At 47.8% G+C, this 17553-nt stretch overlaps 1 protein-coding gene across 5 annotated transcripts in view; it reads right to left on the bottom strand.

The window, feature by feature from the left end:
- PRDM2 (PR/SET domain 2) overlaps positions 1-16594 on the bottom strand; it is a 125845-nt gene extending 109251 nt beyond the window's left edge. For 2 of the 5 annotated variants that reach the window (XM_055332003.1, XM_055332004.1), the window contains exon 1: positions 10746-11684. Coding sequence is in view for 1 of the 5 variants with exons in the window: in XM_055332005.1 (XP_055187980.1) it covers positions 16480-16554 (75 nt within the window). In the remaining 4 variants the exon portion in view is untranslated. Of the gene's footprint in view, positions 1-9736; positions 9896-10745; positions 11685-12797; positions 12901-16479 lie in introns of those variants that run through there. The other 3 variants (XM_055332006.1, XM_055332005.1, XM_055332008.1) reach the window with 3 other exon arrangements.
- Positions 16595-17553: the final 959 nt, after the last annotated feature.

Genomic DNA, 17553 nt, shown 5'->3' with positions numbered 1-17553 from the left:
TGGAAGGAAGGCAGAGAAGTAGGAAGATAATGATTTGATTTGATTTGTATATTCACCTGTAAGTCACTATTTTACAAGTATTCTTTTGGGTCAATTTAACTCTTTTGGAACTATTTGAAAAATAATTAAATTTGCAACATTCAGAGTCACTGGAATTAAGAGACCTAGTATGGTATATTAAAATATAAAAAAATCATTAATGCACTAAAAAACATGGACTAGATGCAAAGAAAAGTTAAAAAATAATAATTTGTGAAAGAGGTTTTAGAAAGTTTATAGCCTACCTAAGATAAATATTCTAAAACTAATCACAGCTTAAAGTACATCTTTCAAGGTAAATTAATACTAATCACAGCTTAAAGTACATCTTTCATGGTAAATTAATCTTTATAGCAGACAGCAGAGATGATTAAGCGTTTAGCAGAGTAGATTTACAGTGTTTAACAATGCTAACCAAAAGATTCTTGCAATCCAGAAACTCCTAGAAAAATAGTAAAAATATCTAAACTATGCCAACTTCTCAAGAGCAGTTTTTATTAACTCCCAAACACAGCTAGCATATTTTGTTATTAAAAACTACTATTTGGGGGATCCCTGAGTGGCGCAGCGGTTTGGCACCTGCCTTTGGCCCAGGGCGCAATCCTGGAGACCCCGGATCGAATCCCACGTCAGGCTCCTGGTGCATGGAGCCTGCTTCTCCCTCTGCCTGTGTCTCTGCCTCTCTCTGTGTGTGTGTGTGTGACTATCATAGATAAATAAAAATTAAAAAAAAAAAAAAACTACTATTTGGGATGCCCGGGTGGCTCAGCGGTTGAGCATCTGCCTTCAGTTCAGGGCATCTAGTGGTCCTGGGATCGAGTCCCACATCGGGCTCCCCACAGGGAGTTTGCTTCTCCCTCTGCCTGTGTCTCTGCCTCTGTGTGTGTGTGTGTGTGTGTGTGTGTGTGTGTTTCATGAATAAAATCTTTTTTAAAATAAATAAATTAAATTAAATAAAAACTACCATTCATAATTCCTACCAGAAGAATGGAATCACCAAATTACACAATCTATGAACTCTAGATATGAATAATAAAAACACTTAGCACTTACTCGGATTAAGCAAAAACATGTAACTCATAAATCCAGAATCTGCCCCAGAGTTTGCTAAACACAAAATCATTCATTTTTTTCTAAAATAACAAACACAATTTCACAAGAATAACCATCTAGAACATCTAATTTCGCACTAAAAAATAAACCCCAAGTCCTCTTTTAAAAGGCAAATTATGTTACCAAATTAAATAAATGGAAATGAAAAAAATCAAACCTTGTGCATTTATCATCTTAAGAATAAAGTTTGTGTGCACGCATGTGTGTGTAAAGAGAAAGAGACTGAGAATACAGCAAAGATTCGGAGGGTGTGAACTCTTGCTCCTCAAAACTGGATGTTCAAGTCTTTCCCCAAGTAGAACAAGTTCTACCCAAGGCAAAAAGGGCAACCGTAGAACAGAGTATATCACACAGAGGAATTTCCCTATCTGCGAAGTAAGTGAGGAGACACAACGAATAGAATGCTCGTAAATAAACCCATCATTTCTCCTATTTCAATACATCAGTTTCCCCCAGTGAGGCCCAGAACACCAGGAACAAATATCCTAAGGTCTGATTCTCCAAATTCTTGGAACGTGGTGTCCTGACACAATCCTAAATAAGGAAGCACAGACCGGTGAATTTACTCCAGGTGGGAGAATCTGATCCTGACAACAGTTTCCACACAATGGAGGGGAAAAACAGAAAGTCTGTTGTTCAGAACAGCTTCAGAGCCGCAGAAGTCCAACAAGAAAATGAGGTTTAATAAACTTTTGTTTAAAATATGTAAGTTGGGGCACCTGGGTGGCTCAATTGGTTAGGCATCTGCCTTCAGCTCTGGTCATGTTGGGGTCCTGGGATCAAGCCCTGCATCAGGCTCCCAGCTCAGAGAGAAGCCTGCTTCTCCCTCCCTCTCCTCCCACTCCTGCTTTCTATGTCTCTCTCTCAAATAAATACATAAAATCTTAAAAAACTAAAATTAAATTAAAATTAAAATTAAACATGTAAGTTGGGGCTCCTGGGTGGTTCAGTTAAGCGAGTGACTATCGATTTCGGCTCAGGTCATGATCTCGGGGACCTGGGATAGGGCCCTGCGGTGGGCACTGCACTCAGTGGGGAATGACTCTCCCTCTCCCTCTGCCCCTCCCCAGCGCAGGGCTCATGCTTTCTCCCTCTCTCTCTCCTCCTCTCAAATGAATAAAACAATTTTTTAAAAACAAAAAATATATGTAAGTGAACACCACAGAAGAATGTTAAATAAGAGATCTGCAAATGTGCTAGGAAAGCACTATAAACCCAAAGTTAGATTATGACGTTCTAAGTGTTTTTTCCTTCCCTTAGAATATCTCTGCGGAAAAGAGAGACTCAAGAAATTTTTTTAACAAAATACTGCTTCAAGCAGCCATTAATGAAGAGCTAGCTCAGCAATAAGTGTATAGTAAATGCTATTTACCATTTATGTGGTTTATGTTATGGGCCACCATTAACATACACTTTCCTTTCTTCTGATTAAATTTATATATCTATGTCATTTTATCGCACTAAACACGGAATTACATCATAAATTTCAGGTTTTGTTTAGGGTTTCTACAAAAATCCCCTCTAATCCTACAATTAAAATACTGTTTCTCTAAAGAAATTAAAACATACTACTCTCACTTTAACGTCTTACTCTGATATTCTTCCTCATGGTACAAAAAACGCAAGAATCACCGTCAAGGTACTTGGGTGGCTCAGTGAGCGAAGCCGCTTCCTCCAGCTCAGGTCATGATCTCAGGGTCCTGGGATTGAGCCCCACATGGGGCTCCTTGCTCAGCAGGGCATCAGCTTCTCTCCCCACTGCCCCTTCCCCTAGCTCCAGCACTCAGTCTCCCTCTGTCTCAAATAAATACTTAAAAAAAAAAGAATCATTGTCAATTTTCTTGAAGTAACTCCATCCAATCAAAATACTCCTGAATTAAGAAGTTAATTTTGTTTCCTATTTTCAAGACTAATTGGCAAAAAATATTGATATAAAAATCCACATGAAAAGACAAGCGAGTAAGAAGACAAATGCTCTATGGCCAGTCCCTGCTCTGTGAAGAGAACTGTGCCCCACTCAAGATTTGTAGTACAGCTCGGCTCCCATCTCTCCTAAAAGTCCAGCTTAACCAACTGCTGACTGTACATTCTTCCAGACAGCATTCAAATCAAAGAAGTTCCTATAAAAGGAGACTTTTCTAATATTTCCCCTTGTGAGACATGTAAAAACTTCAAATTATCTTAAAAGGAAAATTAAGTCAATTCTTTCCTAACATTCAAATGTCAAGCTTCCAACTCAAACACGAAATTTCCAAAACAAGAAATGACCGTTCATTTCACAATCCCCAAAATAAAATGAATTCTCAGTTGACCCTTTTGGGTTAATGTTTCTCCACTGGCGTTGCCAATACAGACGTTACCTTTGTGATTAAACATTTAAAGTTGAGGGATTTTCAGAAAGCCTACAAAAATGCTTCTGAATTTCCTAAAATAGGGAAGAGAACTTCTGCAACATGGTGCTCAGCTCCTGGCACTAGAATGTTCATTTTCTCACACAAAGGCTAAGTGTTAACAGAGTCACCTTACAAGTAGCTGCTCAGAGTTTTGTTTTGTTTTTTTTTTTTTTAATCTTTCCTACACAACAAAATACATAAGAAAACTCATCTTCCCCAAACTCTACATAAATGACAAGGCTTCCTGAATTCACAAGTGAAGAACCTAGAACAAAATTGGAAGTTATCCCAGACAGGCTGACAACTTCAACTAGATTTTCCTAAGATGCCAGGCACACTTCTGTCACTACAAGATTCGAGGTCTTCTCCCAAGAGTCTATTAAGATATTTATTCTTTTGGTACAGAGTGACTCTACTTTACATAAAGTCTGAGCTTCAGGGTCTAACCTCTAAATATGCAAGTACTTCTGTTCTCAAGAGCATTTTAAAATAATGGCAACACCTACTGCTTACAGAGCAATGTTTATGTGTTGCTCTACAGTTTAAGTGGCTCTGTACGCATTTAAGCTTTTACTTTTTAAAGGAAAGCAGGGTTCCAAATAATTTGTAGTTCTTGTTTCAAGGTAAAGATACATGCCTCCCCACTTACGATGAAAAGAATGAAAGATTATCTCTTGGTACTACAGGCAGCGGTAAACCAGAGAGCACGGGTCCAGGGAGGGTCTGTGCAGAGCAGCAGATTAAAAGGGCGGTTCTAGGGATCCCTGGGTGGCTCAGCGGTTTGGCGCCTGCCTTTGGCCCAGGGCGCGACCCTGGAGACCCGGGATCGAGTCCCACGTCGGGCTCCCGGTGCATGGAGCCTGCTTCTCCCTCTGCCTGTGTCTCTGCCTCTCTCTCTCTCTCTGTGACTATCATAAATAAATAAAAATAAATAAAATAAATAAAAAGGGCGGTTCTAGAGGGATGCGAGTCCCAGTTAAATGCAAACTTGTGGGTTGGGCTCCCCAGCTGTCACAGGAGCTATGCCCTCATTCACCCTGCCTCCCGCTCCACTCCCAAAGCCCTGCAGGTCTTTAGGGAAAGATGCAAGGGGAATTATTTCAGGGCAGAGCCTGTGAACACGCGCGCGCAACCACAACCGGGAGAGCCCAGGAGCCGGATTCCCTGAGGCCCATCAGGAGGCAGCTTGGGCCCCCTGCCGGGAGCAAGGCGGAGCAACAGGGCCGCCTCGGCTGAGGAATGCCACAACACTGTCTCCCAGTTGTGAGAGATCAAACTGACAGGAAGGAGGTGAGGAGAGGGCAGCCAGGGACCAGGCAAGTGGGTTAAGAACCCGAGGTGATAAGCCATAGGGCCTAAGGGTGTGAACCACAGAGGACAGCTGAAAAGAAACAAAACAAACAAAAAGAAAAATACGTGACCACCGCCACCGCCACACACAGAACGGGCAGAAGGTGCCTCCTAACGGCACAGGAAGCAAGAAAATGGTGAAGAGGAGTCCCAAATATGGACCGTGACCGGCGGAGGAAGGCATCTCTTTTCAAGGTCCAGTCGCCGGGAGTAGCTCCCTTTTAGCCTCTGGGGCGAGGCCAGACATCCGCGTGGAAAGCTGCGGCCCCCAACAGGAGGGGACAGGCCCGGCACAGGCCCCGCACCGGCCGCCCCCAAGGCTGGACATGGAGATGCAGGGGACTTCAGGCACGGGCGCCCAGGGAAGCTGCCGAGGGCGAGGATGTCCAGAGAGAAGAGAAGACCAAGGACCTGGCTCTGTGACAGGCTGGGAGAGCCGAGGAGAAAGCGCCTCCTCCACCGCGCGGGCGGCGGGGGCCCAAAGGCCGGAGGGCTCGGAGCTTGGAAGGTTCCTCTCGCCAACAACGCGACCGCACTGGCCCTCGGGAGCCGAGCAAAGAGAAGCAGCTCGGGAAAACGCTGGTAATAGTTTCGAAGAGACCTACAAGTATCTCAAGTTGCTTCCATAGTCTTCATCTATCCATCACAAAACACCCCGGGAAAGGAAAGCCGTAGTCCCTGCGCCCCCTTTACAAGCAGGACGGGGACAGGATAACAGAGCGGCCGCTCCACGGCCAGGAATGGCCAGGAATACTTCAGCCCCGCTCCAGGCCTCCAGGCCTTCTTCCGCGCACCGAGGCAGGGCTCAACTAAATGACTAGGGATCGCACGGACACGCTTACCTCCCAAAACAGGGAAACTGACTAGCTCAACGTCCTCTAACACAGGGCAGCAGTTTCACCATTAAAAATCTAAACTTGTCCCAGAGACCCACCCCCCTTCTTAAAAATCCTCCTTTCAGATGTACTTTGAAACTAAGGCCTTTCAGAATTATAGCAAAGTCCCTAAAATCAGCCTCACAGTGAGAAACGTTAAGAATATCATACTTACACTCTTTCTCCAAACTATGCTTGATTTATACTGTCTTAATAACCCCTTGGGTAATGCGCAGGATTCATACCTAAGTATGTAAGGGTTTGGTGAATCTCAGATTTCTTTTCGAATTTTAACAGCACCATTTAAATTACTTGAAAATGCCACAGAGTTTTCCCACCAGAGTTTAATGTAGTCTTAGTGGAACTACTTATATGCACATGTAAAAGCTGTAGGTTTTACCAATTCCCAGACAGGCTGCCCACAGTAATCAAACTAACAGTTGCACTTAGCTTTACATATTTCAGGCAAGCTGTGCCAAGAAGTAATTTAGCTCTTTCAAAGCAAAGCCCATCAGATGATTTATTGCAAGAGCTACAAAATATTCTTTTCACCAAAATGGCTGGCAAATACATAAGTAATTCAGTGAAACCTCCTTTATTGCATGTTCCAAAAGACTAATAAATGAAACACAGCCTAAGTATGACTTGAACCAAGGCTCTAAGTACTATGCAGTACTGAGAAAAATATTATAAGCGTATTTCACTCCAAATGAGCCAGATTTACTACATACAATGACTAATTCATGCTTCAGGGAAGTGGGGGTGGGGAATGAAAGGCATTCTCTTTAAGAAAGAATATTTAAATGGCACATGCATTCATTCCAGTGAAATTATGCAGGAAATTATTCCATAGTTGAGAGAGCCACCCCATTACCAAACGTGGTCCAACAGCACCACATCTCTTCCCTTAAGTTCTACCTGAAGATCACTTATGCCACAGTAAAAATTCAATCTACACTATCCATACTTTTAAAGCATGCAATCTTTGCAGTCTTCTCCCACGGGAAGTCGCATTCGGGATGCATGTATGCCAAGAAAATCAGTATCGATCTTTAAGTTATAAAGAATAAGCTAAAGTTAGGTAAGCACTTCAAAAGTAAACTATTTCCTCAGGACAAATTCACCACTTTCGGTGCATAACCCTGAATTGGTTGTAAAAAAAAAAAGAATCTTAGAAAATCTAGTCTGGCCTCTACCATCAATCTTTAAGGGGGTTGCTTCAAATGAGTCTCATCTTCTAGAAAACAGATGTTTCTATGCTATTCAAGTATAACAGACCACAAGCTTACATGAGTCACCATGCTTGAACTCTATACAAATTTATTTAAATCCATAATAGTTTAATCTACATACAGGGAATGTTGATCTATGTCATGAAAACTCCTTCAGAGTCTCCAGGTTATCTCAAATTGCTTTATCTCTTGCCACAGACTTGCTGAAAGTAGAAAGTAGGGACTAGACGATCCCTAGTCATTTATGGGGTATGATCATAAAGACACACCCAGGGACTGCCACAGGCCACTTAGGTCCATTCCCTGTTCCCAAGGTGGACTTCAAGGAAACCAGACTCTCTTCTTATAGTTCTTTGACTAAACAGATTCCACAAACTTATTTCAAACTTATTTCAGTGACTCCACCATCCGGTCAGATGGGCCTCCCTTCCTTTAATGCAGTGCTTGAGGACTGGGTCCCCACCAAGGGACATCTGGAAACATCGGGAGACTCTTATCAGTTATTCAGGCTGCGGGGCGTGTTACTGGCATCTCACAGGTAGAGACCAGGGATGCTGCCAAATACCCTAGAGCGGGGATCCCTGGGTGGCGCAGCGGTTTGGCGCCTGCCTTTGGCCCAGGGCGTGATCCTGGAGACCAGGGATCGAATCCCACGTCGGGCTCCCGGTGCATGGAGCCTGCTTCTCCCTCTGCCTGTGTCTCTGCCTCTCTTTCTCTGTATGACTATCATAAATAAATACTCTCTCTCTGTGTGTGACTATCATAAATAAAAAAAAAAAATACCCTAGAGCGTACAGGACAGCCCCCTAAACAGACAATTATCCAGCCCCACGTGTCAACCCTGCCCAGGTTAAGAAGTCCTGTTTCATGGAACCTAAGTAACGCTCTCAGTAATGGAACCTGTAGCTTTTGGTCGCTCTAGGAAGATGGTTTTACCAGCTCCAATGACAAAGTTCTAACTTCAAAAGGAGAGAGCCAGACCTCTAACCAAATGCTATGAGGAGTGACAGTGTCACCGACGGGCACCACACAAACCACAAAGTGCTGGCCACACGTCAGCAGTGTCAAGAGTAATGACTGTCAGGTGATGTCCCCAGCATCTGGAAACTCCCAGTATCTACGCACTGCCACACAAGTTTGAGTTTTCCCCCCACCGTCCACCTACTACTACTACTCCCTTTTCACTCCCACTATGGAGTTTTCTCGTGCAGCCCACGGGCTTTTTTTTTTCTCTGCCTGGGTTACCAAAGATAGCATGAAAAGCAAGTTGGAAGACATGAAAATAGTAAATAACCTAAGGTGCTTTCCGTCCCGGAAAGTCTACGATTTAACAGGATTTAAAAGGTTTGTAAATCAGTTCTGTAACTTGAAAAGAGATCGGCAGCTTAAAGAAAACAGTCCCATGAATAAATAAACATCTAACGTAAAATAATCATCAAAAGAATATGAGTGCAGATATACCTATGCAACTGCACAGACCCGGCTCAGGGAGGAGAGAATAAAAGGAAGCTGAAATCGACTGCTGCTTCTTATAACTGCATCGGCAGGGAAAATACATATTTAGAGGCTAAAAGACAGAATTAACATTTTCACATATTGTCTTAAAAAAAAATCACAAAACTTTAAAATTCACAATGGAAAAATCTAAACGAATCTCCATGAAATGAGAATCTCAGGCTACAGAAGCTTTACTGATCAATATGGAATTGATAAATTATGGCCCACTCAAATATTACACAGCCACTAAAAATTATATTGAAGAATATTTAATGGCATGAATATGTGCTCCCAACACAGGTTATGAATAATACACACAACGTACTGCCAATCTCGTATAAAATACAAATACACAGACGTGAATAAATATATACAAGGAATACACACATGCACAAGAAAGACAGGAAGGCGACGGAGGTCTGCCAAAACGTTAACAGGGGTTATCTGACGAGTGGGAAGATTAGAGCTCATCTCCCCTCCTTCTCCGTGCTCTTCTCTATTTTCATATTGTCCTACTCTGAGAGCCGTTTCTTATGATGTGTGCTCACAAAACAAATCATTACAATGAAATTCAAATCGTACTGTTTCAGGAACTGTCCACAAGAGGAGAAGAAAAAAAGACATCTGAATATGCCGACTTTCCAGTCAAAGCCACCTTCAGCATCGACAAAGGCAAACTCTCATTGAGCGTCATTGTCGTGCGCCCGGTGTCTTTCTACACACTTGGGACGTAGTCACTTATTTAAATCAAACAAGCAAACAAACAAACAAACAAAAAAAAAAAAAGGTAAGGAAGAAAAGAGCCCTGGAGTAAGGGAAGCTGCCAATCAGCCTTAGGCTCCCCCAAGAATCTCCATCTCAGCTTCTACGGACTGGAGGGAGGGTGTTTCATAAGAGGATCTCGAAAGGTCCTCTCAAGGCCACAATGAGAGCCTACGCGTGATGAAAACGGTTGAGCGAGCGAGCGAGTGCAGGGCAGCCTCTCCTCGAGAACGATGGGGCAGCTGCAAGCCGTCTCAACGACAAAACCCTCCGAGAAAGAACACGATTGTGTGTCCCGGTCCCTCCTCGATATGTGCACGACAAATTTCCTAGCGTGCTTTTTAAAAAAAAAAAAAAAAAAAAAATGTGGAAAGGCCTACGTTTTCCCAATACTCGGCCACAACCGACGGAGTGGGCGGGAAGCCTGGTCTGGGAGGTTTTAAAAAAAAAAAAAAAAAGAGAGAAAGAGATTCACCGAGAGGCTGCGCTTTGCGTCCGACGTTTATCGTTGCTTTTAACGATCAAACCCGCAGTCGACAAAAACTTGGAGAGATTTCAGCCGCGTCGTGGGTGCGACCGTTTCAGCGTCCGATGGCAGGGCCCGAAGGCCGCCTGGGAACTCCCCCAGGGGCGCCTGAAATAAAACTAACCAAGTAAAACCAAAACCCCAGCACGACCCTGAATGGAAGGCTGGGGGGGGGGGGCGGGGGCACAGCATAAAAGCCCTTTCTCGGGGGAATTGCAGCTGCGTCCAGGAATCGGGGCTCCCCCGCCCCACGGGGCCCGACGCGAGGGCCCAGCCGGGGTCAGCGGGGTCGCGAGGAAGCGCGGGCTGGGGTCCCCCCCCCCAAGCCCGGCAGGCAGGGAAGCTTCGGGGCGCGCCGGCCCCAGTAGCAAGGGGGGAGTCCGCGAGGGCGCGGCGGCCACGCGCGAGCAAAACCCCGGGGGCCCGCGACGGGGACGCCGAGCGGGGGCCACCTCCAGCCTCGGAACGCGCAACTCTTGGGGAATAAACACAAAAGACGCGAAGACACGCGACGCGTCGGGAATGCCAAGTGCCCGCCACAAAAGAGCGGAGCGCGGCGGCTGCCCCACACTGGCGGCCCCGGGACGCGCCCCCTGCGCCCCGGGACCCGCCGCCGCCCCGGCCCCGACCCCGACCCGACCCCGACCCGACCCCGACCCCGCCCGACCCCCCGCCCCTCCCCCCGCCGGGCGCGCGGCGACCCAACCGCCACAAAGCGCCCCGCACAACTTGGCGGCGGCGGCGGCCCCGAGCCCGGCTCCCGGACCGACCCCCGCCCGCCCGGGCGCTCGGAAGGGGGCGCGTCCGCCCGCCCGGTCCCCGCGGGTCGCCCCCGCCGCCGCCGCCGCCTCGCTCCTCGCGGGCAGGGACGGGCGTCCCGGCGCCCACCCCGCCGCGGTCCCGGAGCCCGCCCGGCCCCGCCGCCCCCGCCGCCCCCGCCGCCCCCGCCGCCCCTTACCTGCGCCCGCCGCGCCCCGCGCCTCACAGCGCCGACAGCCGCCGCCCGCGCCGCCGCTGCCGCCGCTCCGCCCGCCCCGGCGTCCGCGGCCGCGCCGACGCCATCTTGGCTCCGGTCGGAAGTGACGTCGGGCGGCGCCGGGAGCCCGCGAGCCCGCGCCGCCGCCGCCCTCGGACCCGCCGAGACCCCGGGGACCCCCGCCGCCGCCGCCCTCGGACCCGCCCCGCCGAGACCCCGGGGACCCCCGCCGCCGCCGCCCTCGGACCCGCCGAGACCCCGGGGACCCCGCGCCGCCGCCCTCGGACCCGCCCCGCCGAGACCCCGGGGACCCCGCGCCGCCGCCCTCGGACCCGCCCCGCCGAGACCCCGGGGACCCCGCGCCGCCGCCCTCGGACCCGCTGAGACCCCGGGGACCCCCGCCGCCGCCGCCCTCGGACCCGCCGAGACCCCGGGGACCCCGCGCCGCCGCCCTCGGACCCGCTGAGACCCCGGGGACCCCGCGCCGCCGCCCTCGGACCCGCTGAGACCCCGGGGACCCCGCGCCGCCGCCCTCGGACCCGCCCCGCCGAGACCCCGGGGACCCCGCGCCGCCGCCCTCGGACCCGCTGAGACCCCGGGGACCCCCGCCGCCGCCCTCGGACCCGCTGAGACCCCGGGGACCCCGCGCCGCCGCCCTCGGACCCGCCCCGCCGAGACCCCGGGGACCCCGCGCCGCCGCCCTCGGACCCGCTGAGACCCCGGGGACCCCCGCCGCCGCCGCCCTCGGACCCGCCGAGACCCCGGGGACCCCGCGCCGCCGCCCTCGGACCCGCGCCGGCCCGGCCGCCCTGCCGGGGACCCCGCGCCCCGAGGTCGCAGCTCTGCGCGACGCCAAGTTCCCGGGAGACTCCGCGCCTTGGCTGAGCGGCGGGCCCCGCCGGGTGACCACGCGGCCTTCCCGGCTCAGCTCCCCCGGCCCGGCCGCGGCGCCCCGAAGGCTGGAGCGCGGGGGCCCCGCCCTGGGTGCTGCGCGGCCTCGTCCCGGTGGAGCCCGACTGTGGGGCGGCCCGAGCGGCGGGGCAGACCCCGGGGCAGGAAGCGGAGGGCGCCGGGCAGGCTGCGCCGCCCGCTGCGGAGGGAGGTCGGGGTCGGAGGAAGGCCCGGGCCCCGGCACCCCCGGGCGGGTGACCCTGCGCCCCGACGGCGAAGTCCGGGAGCGTCAAAGTGTAGACGGCGTCGGGCCTCCGCGGGGGGGACCCTCCCGGGGAAGAGACCCCGGATTAGCGGCAGGTGTGCCCCGGGAGTTGGGTCCTAAGAAGATAGGACGCGGGGGATCCCCGGGTGGCGCGGCGGTTTGGCGCCTGCCTTGGGCCCAGGGCGCGATCCTGGGGACCCGGGATCGAGTCCCGCGTCGGGCTCCGGGTGCATGGAGCCTGCTCCTCCCGCTGCCTGTGTCTCCGCCTCTCTCTCTCTCTCTGTCTCTCTCTCTCTGTCTCTCTCTCTCTCTCTCTGACTATCCTAAGTAAATAAAAATTCAAATAAATAAATAAATGAATGAATGAATGAATAAATAAATAAATAAATAAATAAATAAATAAATAAATAAATGGACGCGTACGGCGTTGCCGTGTTAGGACCTGACTGCGAAGGGGTAGTGTAGCCGGTGACCAAGTCAGCCAGGGTCGGGCTCAGGGCGTGACCCCAGGGTCCCGGCCCGGATCCGGTCGAGTCCCGCATCGGGCTCCCTGCATGGAGCCTGCTTCTCCCGCTGCCTGTGTCTCTGTCTCTCTCTCTCTCTCAAGAATAAATAAAATCTTTTTTAAAAGAAAAAACTTAAAAAAAAAAAAACTTTAAAGGAAAGAAAAAACTTATCAAGCCCTTAAAATATGACAGGGCCAGCACAGAGCGTATAAGAAAAAAAAATAAAAAGCAATCAAACCTCAAGCGTTTGCTTTTTTTCTGCAGTCTTTCAAGGGAAAGAGACCCAAGATCTGGGAGATGCTCCCATGCATGTTACAAAAATAGTGTACTCTGCTGTGGATCAAAGCAGACATCAGAGTTTCCATCTCTCACCTAAATCAATGCCTTCCTTGCAACACAATCCATGCCTTAAAATTTTCTGGGATACCTTCAAAAAGAGAGATGCCATCATTCCATCTTCAATTAAGACACAGACCTAAGAGTAAAAAAAAAAAATTTAAAAGCTCTATGCTGCTATCTGGCATTCAATAAAATGCAAAGGAAGATAAAGGGACATCAAGTTAGAAAGCAAGACGGTGACATATACTAGACACATACTGGATAACATGATCCCAAGACATGGATGACAGAGTCGTAGGTGCTTGTCTTTCTAGCCTTAATCTGAAATGACTGGGTGTGTTAGCTTCCTGCGGCTCTTGTAACAAGTTACCATAAACTGTGTAGCTCCAAATACCAGAAATTACCATAAACTGTGTAGCTCCAAATACCAGAAATGGACTCTCTTGCAGTTCTAGAGGCCAGGAGTCCAACCACAGCATCCCTGGACCAAGATCAAGGCGTCAGCAGGGGCACGCTCCCTCTGGAGGCTCTAGGGTAGAGTCGTTCCTTGCCTCTTCCAGCTTCTGGTGGCTGCCAGCATGCATAGGCTTGTGGCCACATCACTCCAGTCTTCCAGACCAGCCTCTTTATTTTTTTTTAATGTAACACTAATCTTTTTTTTAATTTTTTTTAATTTTTATTTATTTATGATAGCCACAGAAAGAGAGAGAGAGAGAGGCAGAGACACAACACAGGCAGAGGGAGAAGCAGGCTCCATGCACCAGGAGCCCGATGTGGGATTTGATCCTGGGTCTCCAGGATCGCGCCCTGGGCCAAAGGCAGGCGCCAAACCGCTGCGCCACCCAGGGATCCCCAGACCAGCCTCTTTAAATCTCTCTGCTCCATCTCCACATCACCTTCTCCTCTGGGTCTAGCTCAGATCTCCACCTGCACCCCTCTTACTGAAGGTACATGTGATCCCATTCAGGATCCACCCAGGTAACTCGGGGTAATCTCCCCACCTCAAAATCCTTCACATAATCACATCTGCAAAGACTTCTTTCCATATGAGGATTAGGATGTGAACAAATATTGGGGGGCATTAGCCTGCCACACCGGGTATATATATATTCTCAGCTCTTCTAAGTTACCCCCAATCATCCATTGCGTTAATTTTCCTCTGTTTATTTTTCTTGAACATGTTTCTATTTTTCAACCTGTGCCACTTCTCAGGATAAATCATTGTGTATATTTTACCAACTTAATCCAAAAAAGATGCTATCTGTCGAGAATACAATGTAATTTCAGGAGTGTTTATTATCTGATATGCTAAATATTACTCTTTTGCTTTGTTCAAAAGGTGAAATATATTGCTAAAGGATGAGAGAAGGAAACTCGGACATTTTCATCACATCCCATGGGCAACTTCTATATTGAGATGGAAGTATAAAATGCACTCTTTGTCTGAATCTGTAACATGAATGAAACTCCATTCTACATAGGTACATCTAGGGTAGGTCCTGGCCAGTTTAGTACTCTGGTGTGTAGTTCCCTTGCAGGGGACATATCATTCACCACAATGCCCCAGTACCCAGAACTGTCTGGCCCATAGTAAACACTATATAGACGTTTTTAATGGGGAAAAAAGCCTTCTCTCTGGCTCTTCAGAAAAGGCTAGATTACAGCAAGTATGTATGGACCAAAGACATGGTGCATTTAAAAAGACAGCATATGGTTATAATAGAAACCACAAGAATTCCTGCTCAGCAGAGCAACCATAAGACCTACAGCAGAGCTCCTAAAAAGATGAAAGATTTTACAACCAAGATTAAGGAATTTACAACATATCACCAATGGGAATGTAAGTGGACTTAAAATTCCTCGAATGATAACCGTATTTATTCTCCACCTGCTTCTACTCTAGGTATGCTGCACAGACTGTCTTATTCATCCTCATAATAACCCTATGTGATAAGACTGGCCTCATTTTACAACTGAGGAAACTGAGGCCAGGAAAAGTTAAAGAATCTGCCTAGTTAGTAACAAAACCAGGTTTCCAGCCTAGACGATGTAGTTCCCTAGTAAGCTGTAGGCTTAACGAGTAAACTATACTCCCTACACATGCGCACAGGCACCCGAAAGTTGAGAGCTGGCATAGGCAACTTCAACTAGCCACTCCTGAATCTAGATACTACAGTAGGAACTGGGATGTACTTTTTAAAAAATATCTGCATAAAGAAACCATTCTAAATAGTCTCCCTGGACCGTCAGGCAAGAACATCTCGGTCAGGGAGAAGGGATTGGGTGTCTAAGGGCAACAGCATCGTAACTCATATTTTGTCTGAATAACACACCACTTACTTAAAAAAAAAAAACAGAAAACAAAAAACAACCTGAGTCTCCTTTCTTGGTGCAAATTTTTTTCCGATGAGATGAACAACGACATCCCTTTTGCAGATGAAGAAGCAAAAGCACAGATTGTAGAAGTGCCAGAGGCAGGACTCAAGAACCTGTCCGGTGCCAAAGCCCATCATCTGTCTACTGGCCACTGCTTCCCTGCGATCTCTGGGCACTGGAGAGAACACAAAGGGACAAGGACACCACCCCCACCCTCCAAGAACTAGAGTCTATTGGTGCAGTCTGGGCTTGCTTACAAAAGCCGGCATCCTTATGCTCCCTGCATGCTCCGTGGAGGTTTGCGCCCCACTCTTTTTTATCAGTATTACTTTAAAGCAGCCTGCTGAGTGGGAGAAAATATCTGCAAATCATGTATCTGATAAGGGGCTAATATCCAAAATATATAAAGAACCCATACAACTGAACAGAAGAACAATAAAAACAATGGGCAGAGGATCTGAATAGACATTTTTCCAAAGAAGACATAAAAATGGCCAGTAGGTACATGAAAAGTGCTCAACATCACCGATCATTAGGGCAATTCAAATCAAAACCACATGAGCTATTACATCATACATGTGAGAATGGCTATTATCAGAAAGACAAGAAATAACAAGTGTTGGTGAGGATATGGAGAAGGGGGAACCCTAGTGCACTGTTGGTGGGAAGGTAAATGGCTGTAGCCACTGTGGAAAACAGCGTGGAGGTGCCTTTAAAAATTGAAATTAGAACTATAAGTTGATGAAGCAAATCTACTTCTGGGTGTTTGTCCAAAGAAAATGAAAACACTAATCAAAAAATAGATGCACTCTCATGTTTATTGAAGCATTATTTACAATAACCAAGATATGGAAGCAACCAAAGTGTCCGTTGGTGGAGGAGTGGATATATATGGATGTCCATATGGATCATTAATGTATGATACATATATCTCACATTTTCTATATCTCTCTATATTATATATAACATAATATAATACTTATATAAATACATATATAGAGAGAGATCATGTACTATATATATGAGATATACTGATGTAGGTAGGTAGATACATAGATAGATAACCACAGTGGAATATTATTCAGCCAGAAAGAAAAATAAATCTTGCCATTTGCAACAAATGGATGGACGTTAAGACATTATGCTAAGTGAAATAAGTCAGAGAAGGACAAACACCATATGATCCCATTTATATAGGATTCTAAAACAAACAAAATCAAAGTCATAGGCACGGAATAGATTGGTGGTTACCAGAGGCAGGGTTTGGAGAGTAGGCAAAACTGGTAAAAGTTGTCAGAAGGTACAAAATTCCAGTTATAAAATAATTAAGTCGGGGTACCTGGTGGCTCAGGTGGTTGAGTGTCTGCCTTCTGCTCAGGGCATGATCACGGGGTCCTGGGATCGAGTCCCACATTGGGCTCCCTGCATGGAGCCTGCTTCTCCCTCTGCCTGTGTCTCTGCCTCTCTCTCTCTCTGTCTCTTTGTCTTTCATGAATAAATAAATAAAATCTTAAAAAAATAAACAAGTCATGGGGATGTAATGGATGACAGCATGGTGACTATAGCTAATAATACTATATTGCATATTTGTAAGTTGCTAGGAGAGTAAATCTCAAAAGTTCTCATCACAAGAAAAACGTTCTTGATGGAGGTCAACCAGACATTGTGGTGATCTATTCACAACGCATACAAATACCAAATCATTGTCCTGAAAAGGTGAGCTGTTGGGAAGGAGCCAGACAAAAGTAAATGAATTGGGATTTTATGTTGTGGTTTGTCTAATAACCTTTTCTGGAATGAAACAACAAAGAGAAAATCATGTACAAAGAAAAAAAAAAGAGGAAAACCCAATGCCACGATGCTAACATTTCTAACCAATTCAAATTTGTGACCCCGCCCCCCATAAGTGTATTCCATCCTATAAGAAAATTCAGAGCACTGTTTCTAGATTTTTCCATTGCTCTTCTTAGACCACATGTTTAGAACCAAACATGGTAAGAAGTCAGTTAAAAAGTTCAGAATTTGTTGTGCGGAGGTCCCCAGGTCGCAGCCTCTGCTCCTGTCTCGGAGCCCCTGGTATAACAAACTCCAGGCCCAAGGCAGTGTAGTCCTAGAGAACACAAGGGGAAGGTTGGTAAAGTCTTCATTTTCATTGAAGGCAGAATTAATTCGCTAATATACCACCGCGAGAACATGAATAAAACATCTAGGCTGGCAACAAAACCCTGGAGTGGAAATCTTTTCCGGCAGGAAGCAGCAAGCAGCCGTCCCGTGCCAAAGCACCGGGGAGTAGAGGATAAATCGGGTCCAGAAACACGCAGAAAGCGCTGACGTGGGACAGCCCCGAGGCGTCGCCCCAGACTAAGCTCCCGAGTGCCCCTTTCCAGGTGTGCCTACAGCCAGGTTGGCCCCT

Source organism: Nyctereutes procyonoides, unplaced genomic scaffold (genome assembly GCF_905146905.1).
Source record: "Nyctereutes procyonoides isolate TBG_1078 unplaced genomic scaffold, NYPRO_anot_genome, whole genome shotgun sequence".
Taxonomy (NCBI): domain Eukaryota; kingdom Metazoa; phylum Chordata; class Mammalia; order Carnivora; family Canidae; genus Nyctereutes; species Nyctereutes procyonoides.
Note: the sequence above shows the minus strand (reverse complement) of the source record. Positions and strands in the feature narration are given on the sequence as shown.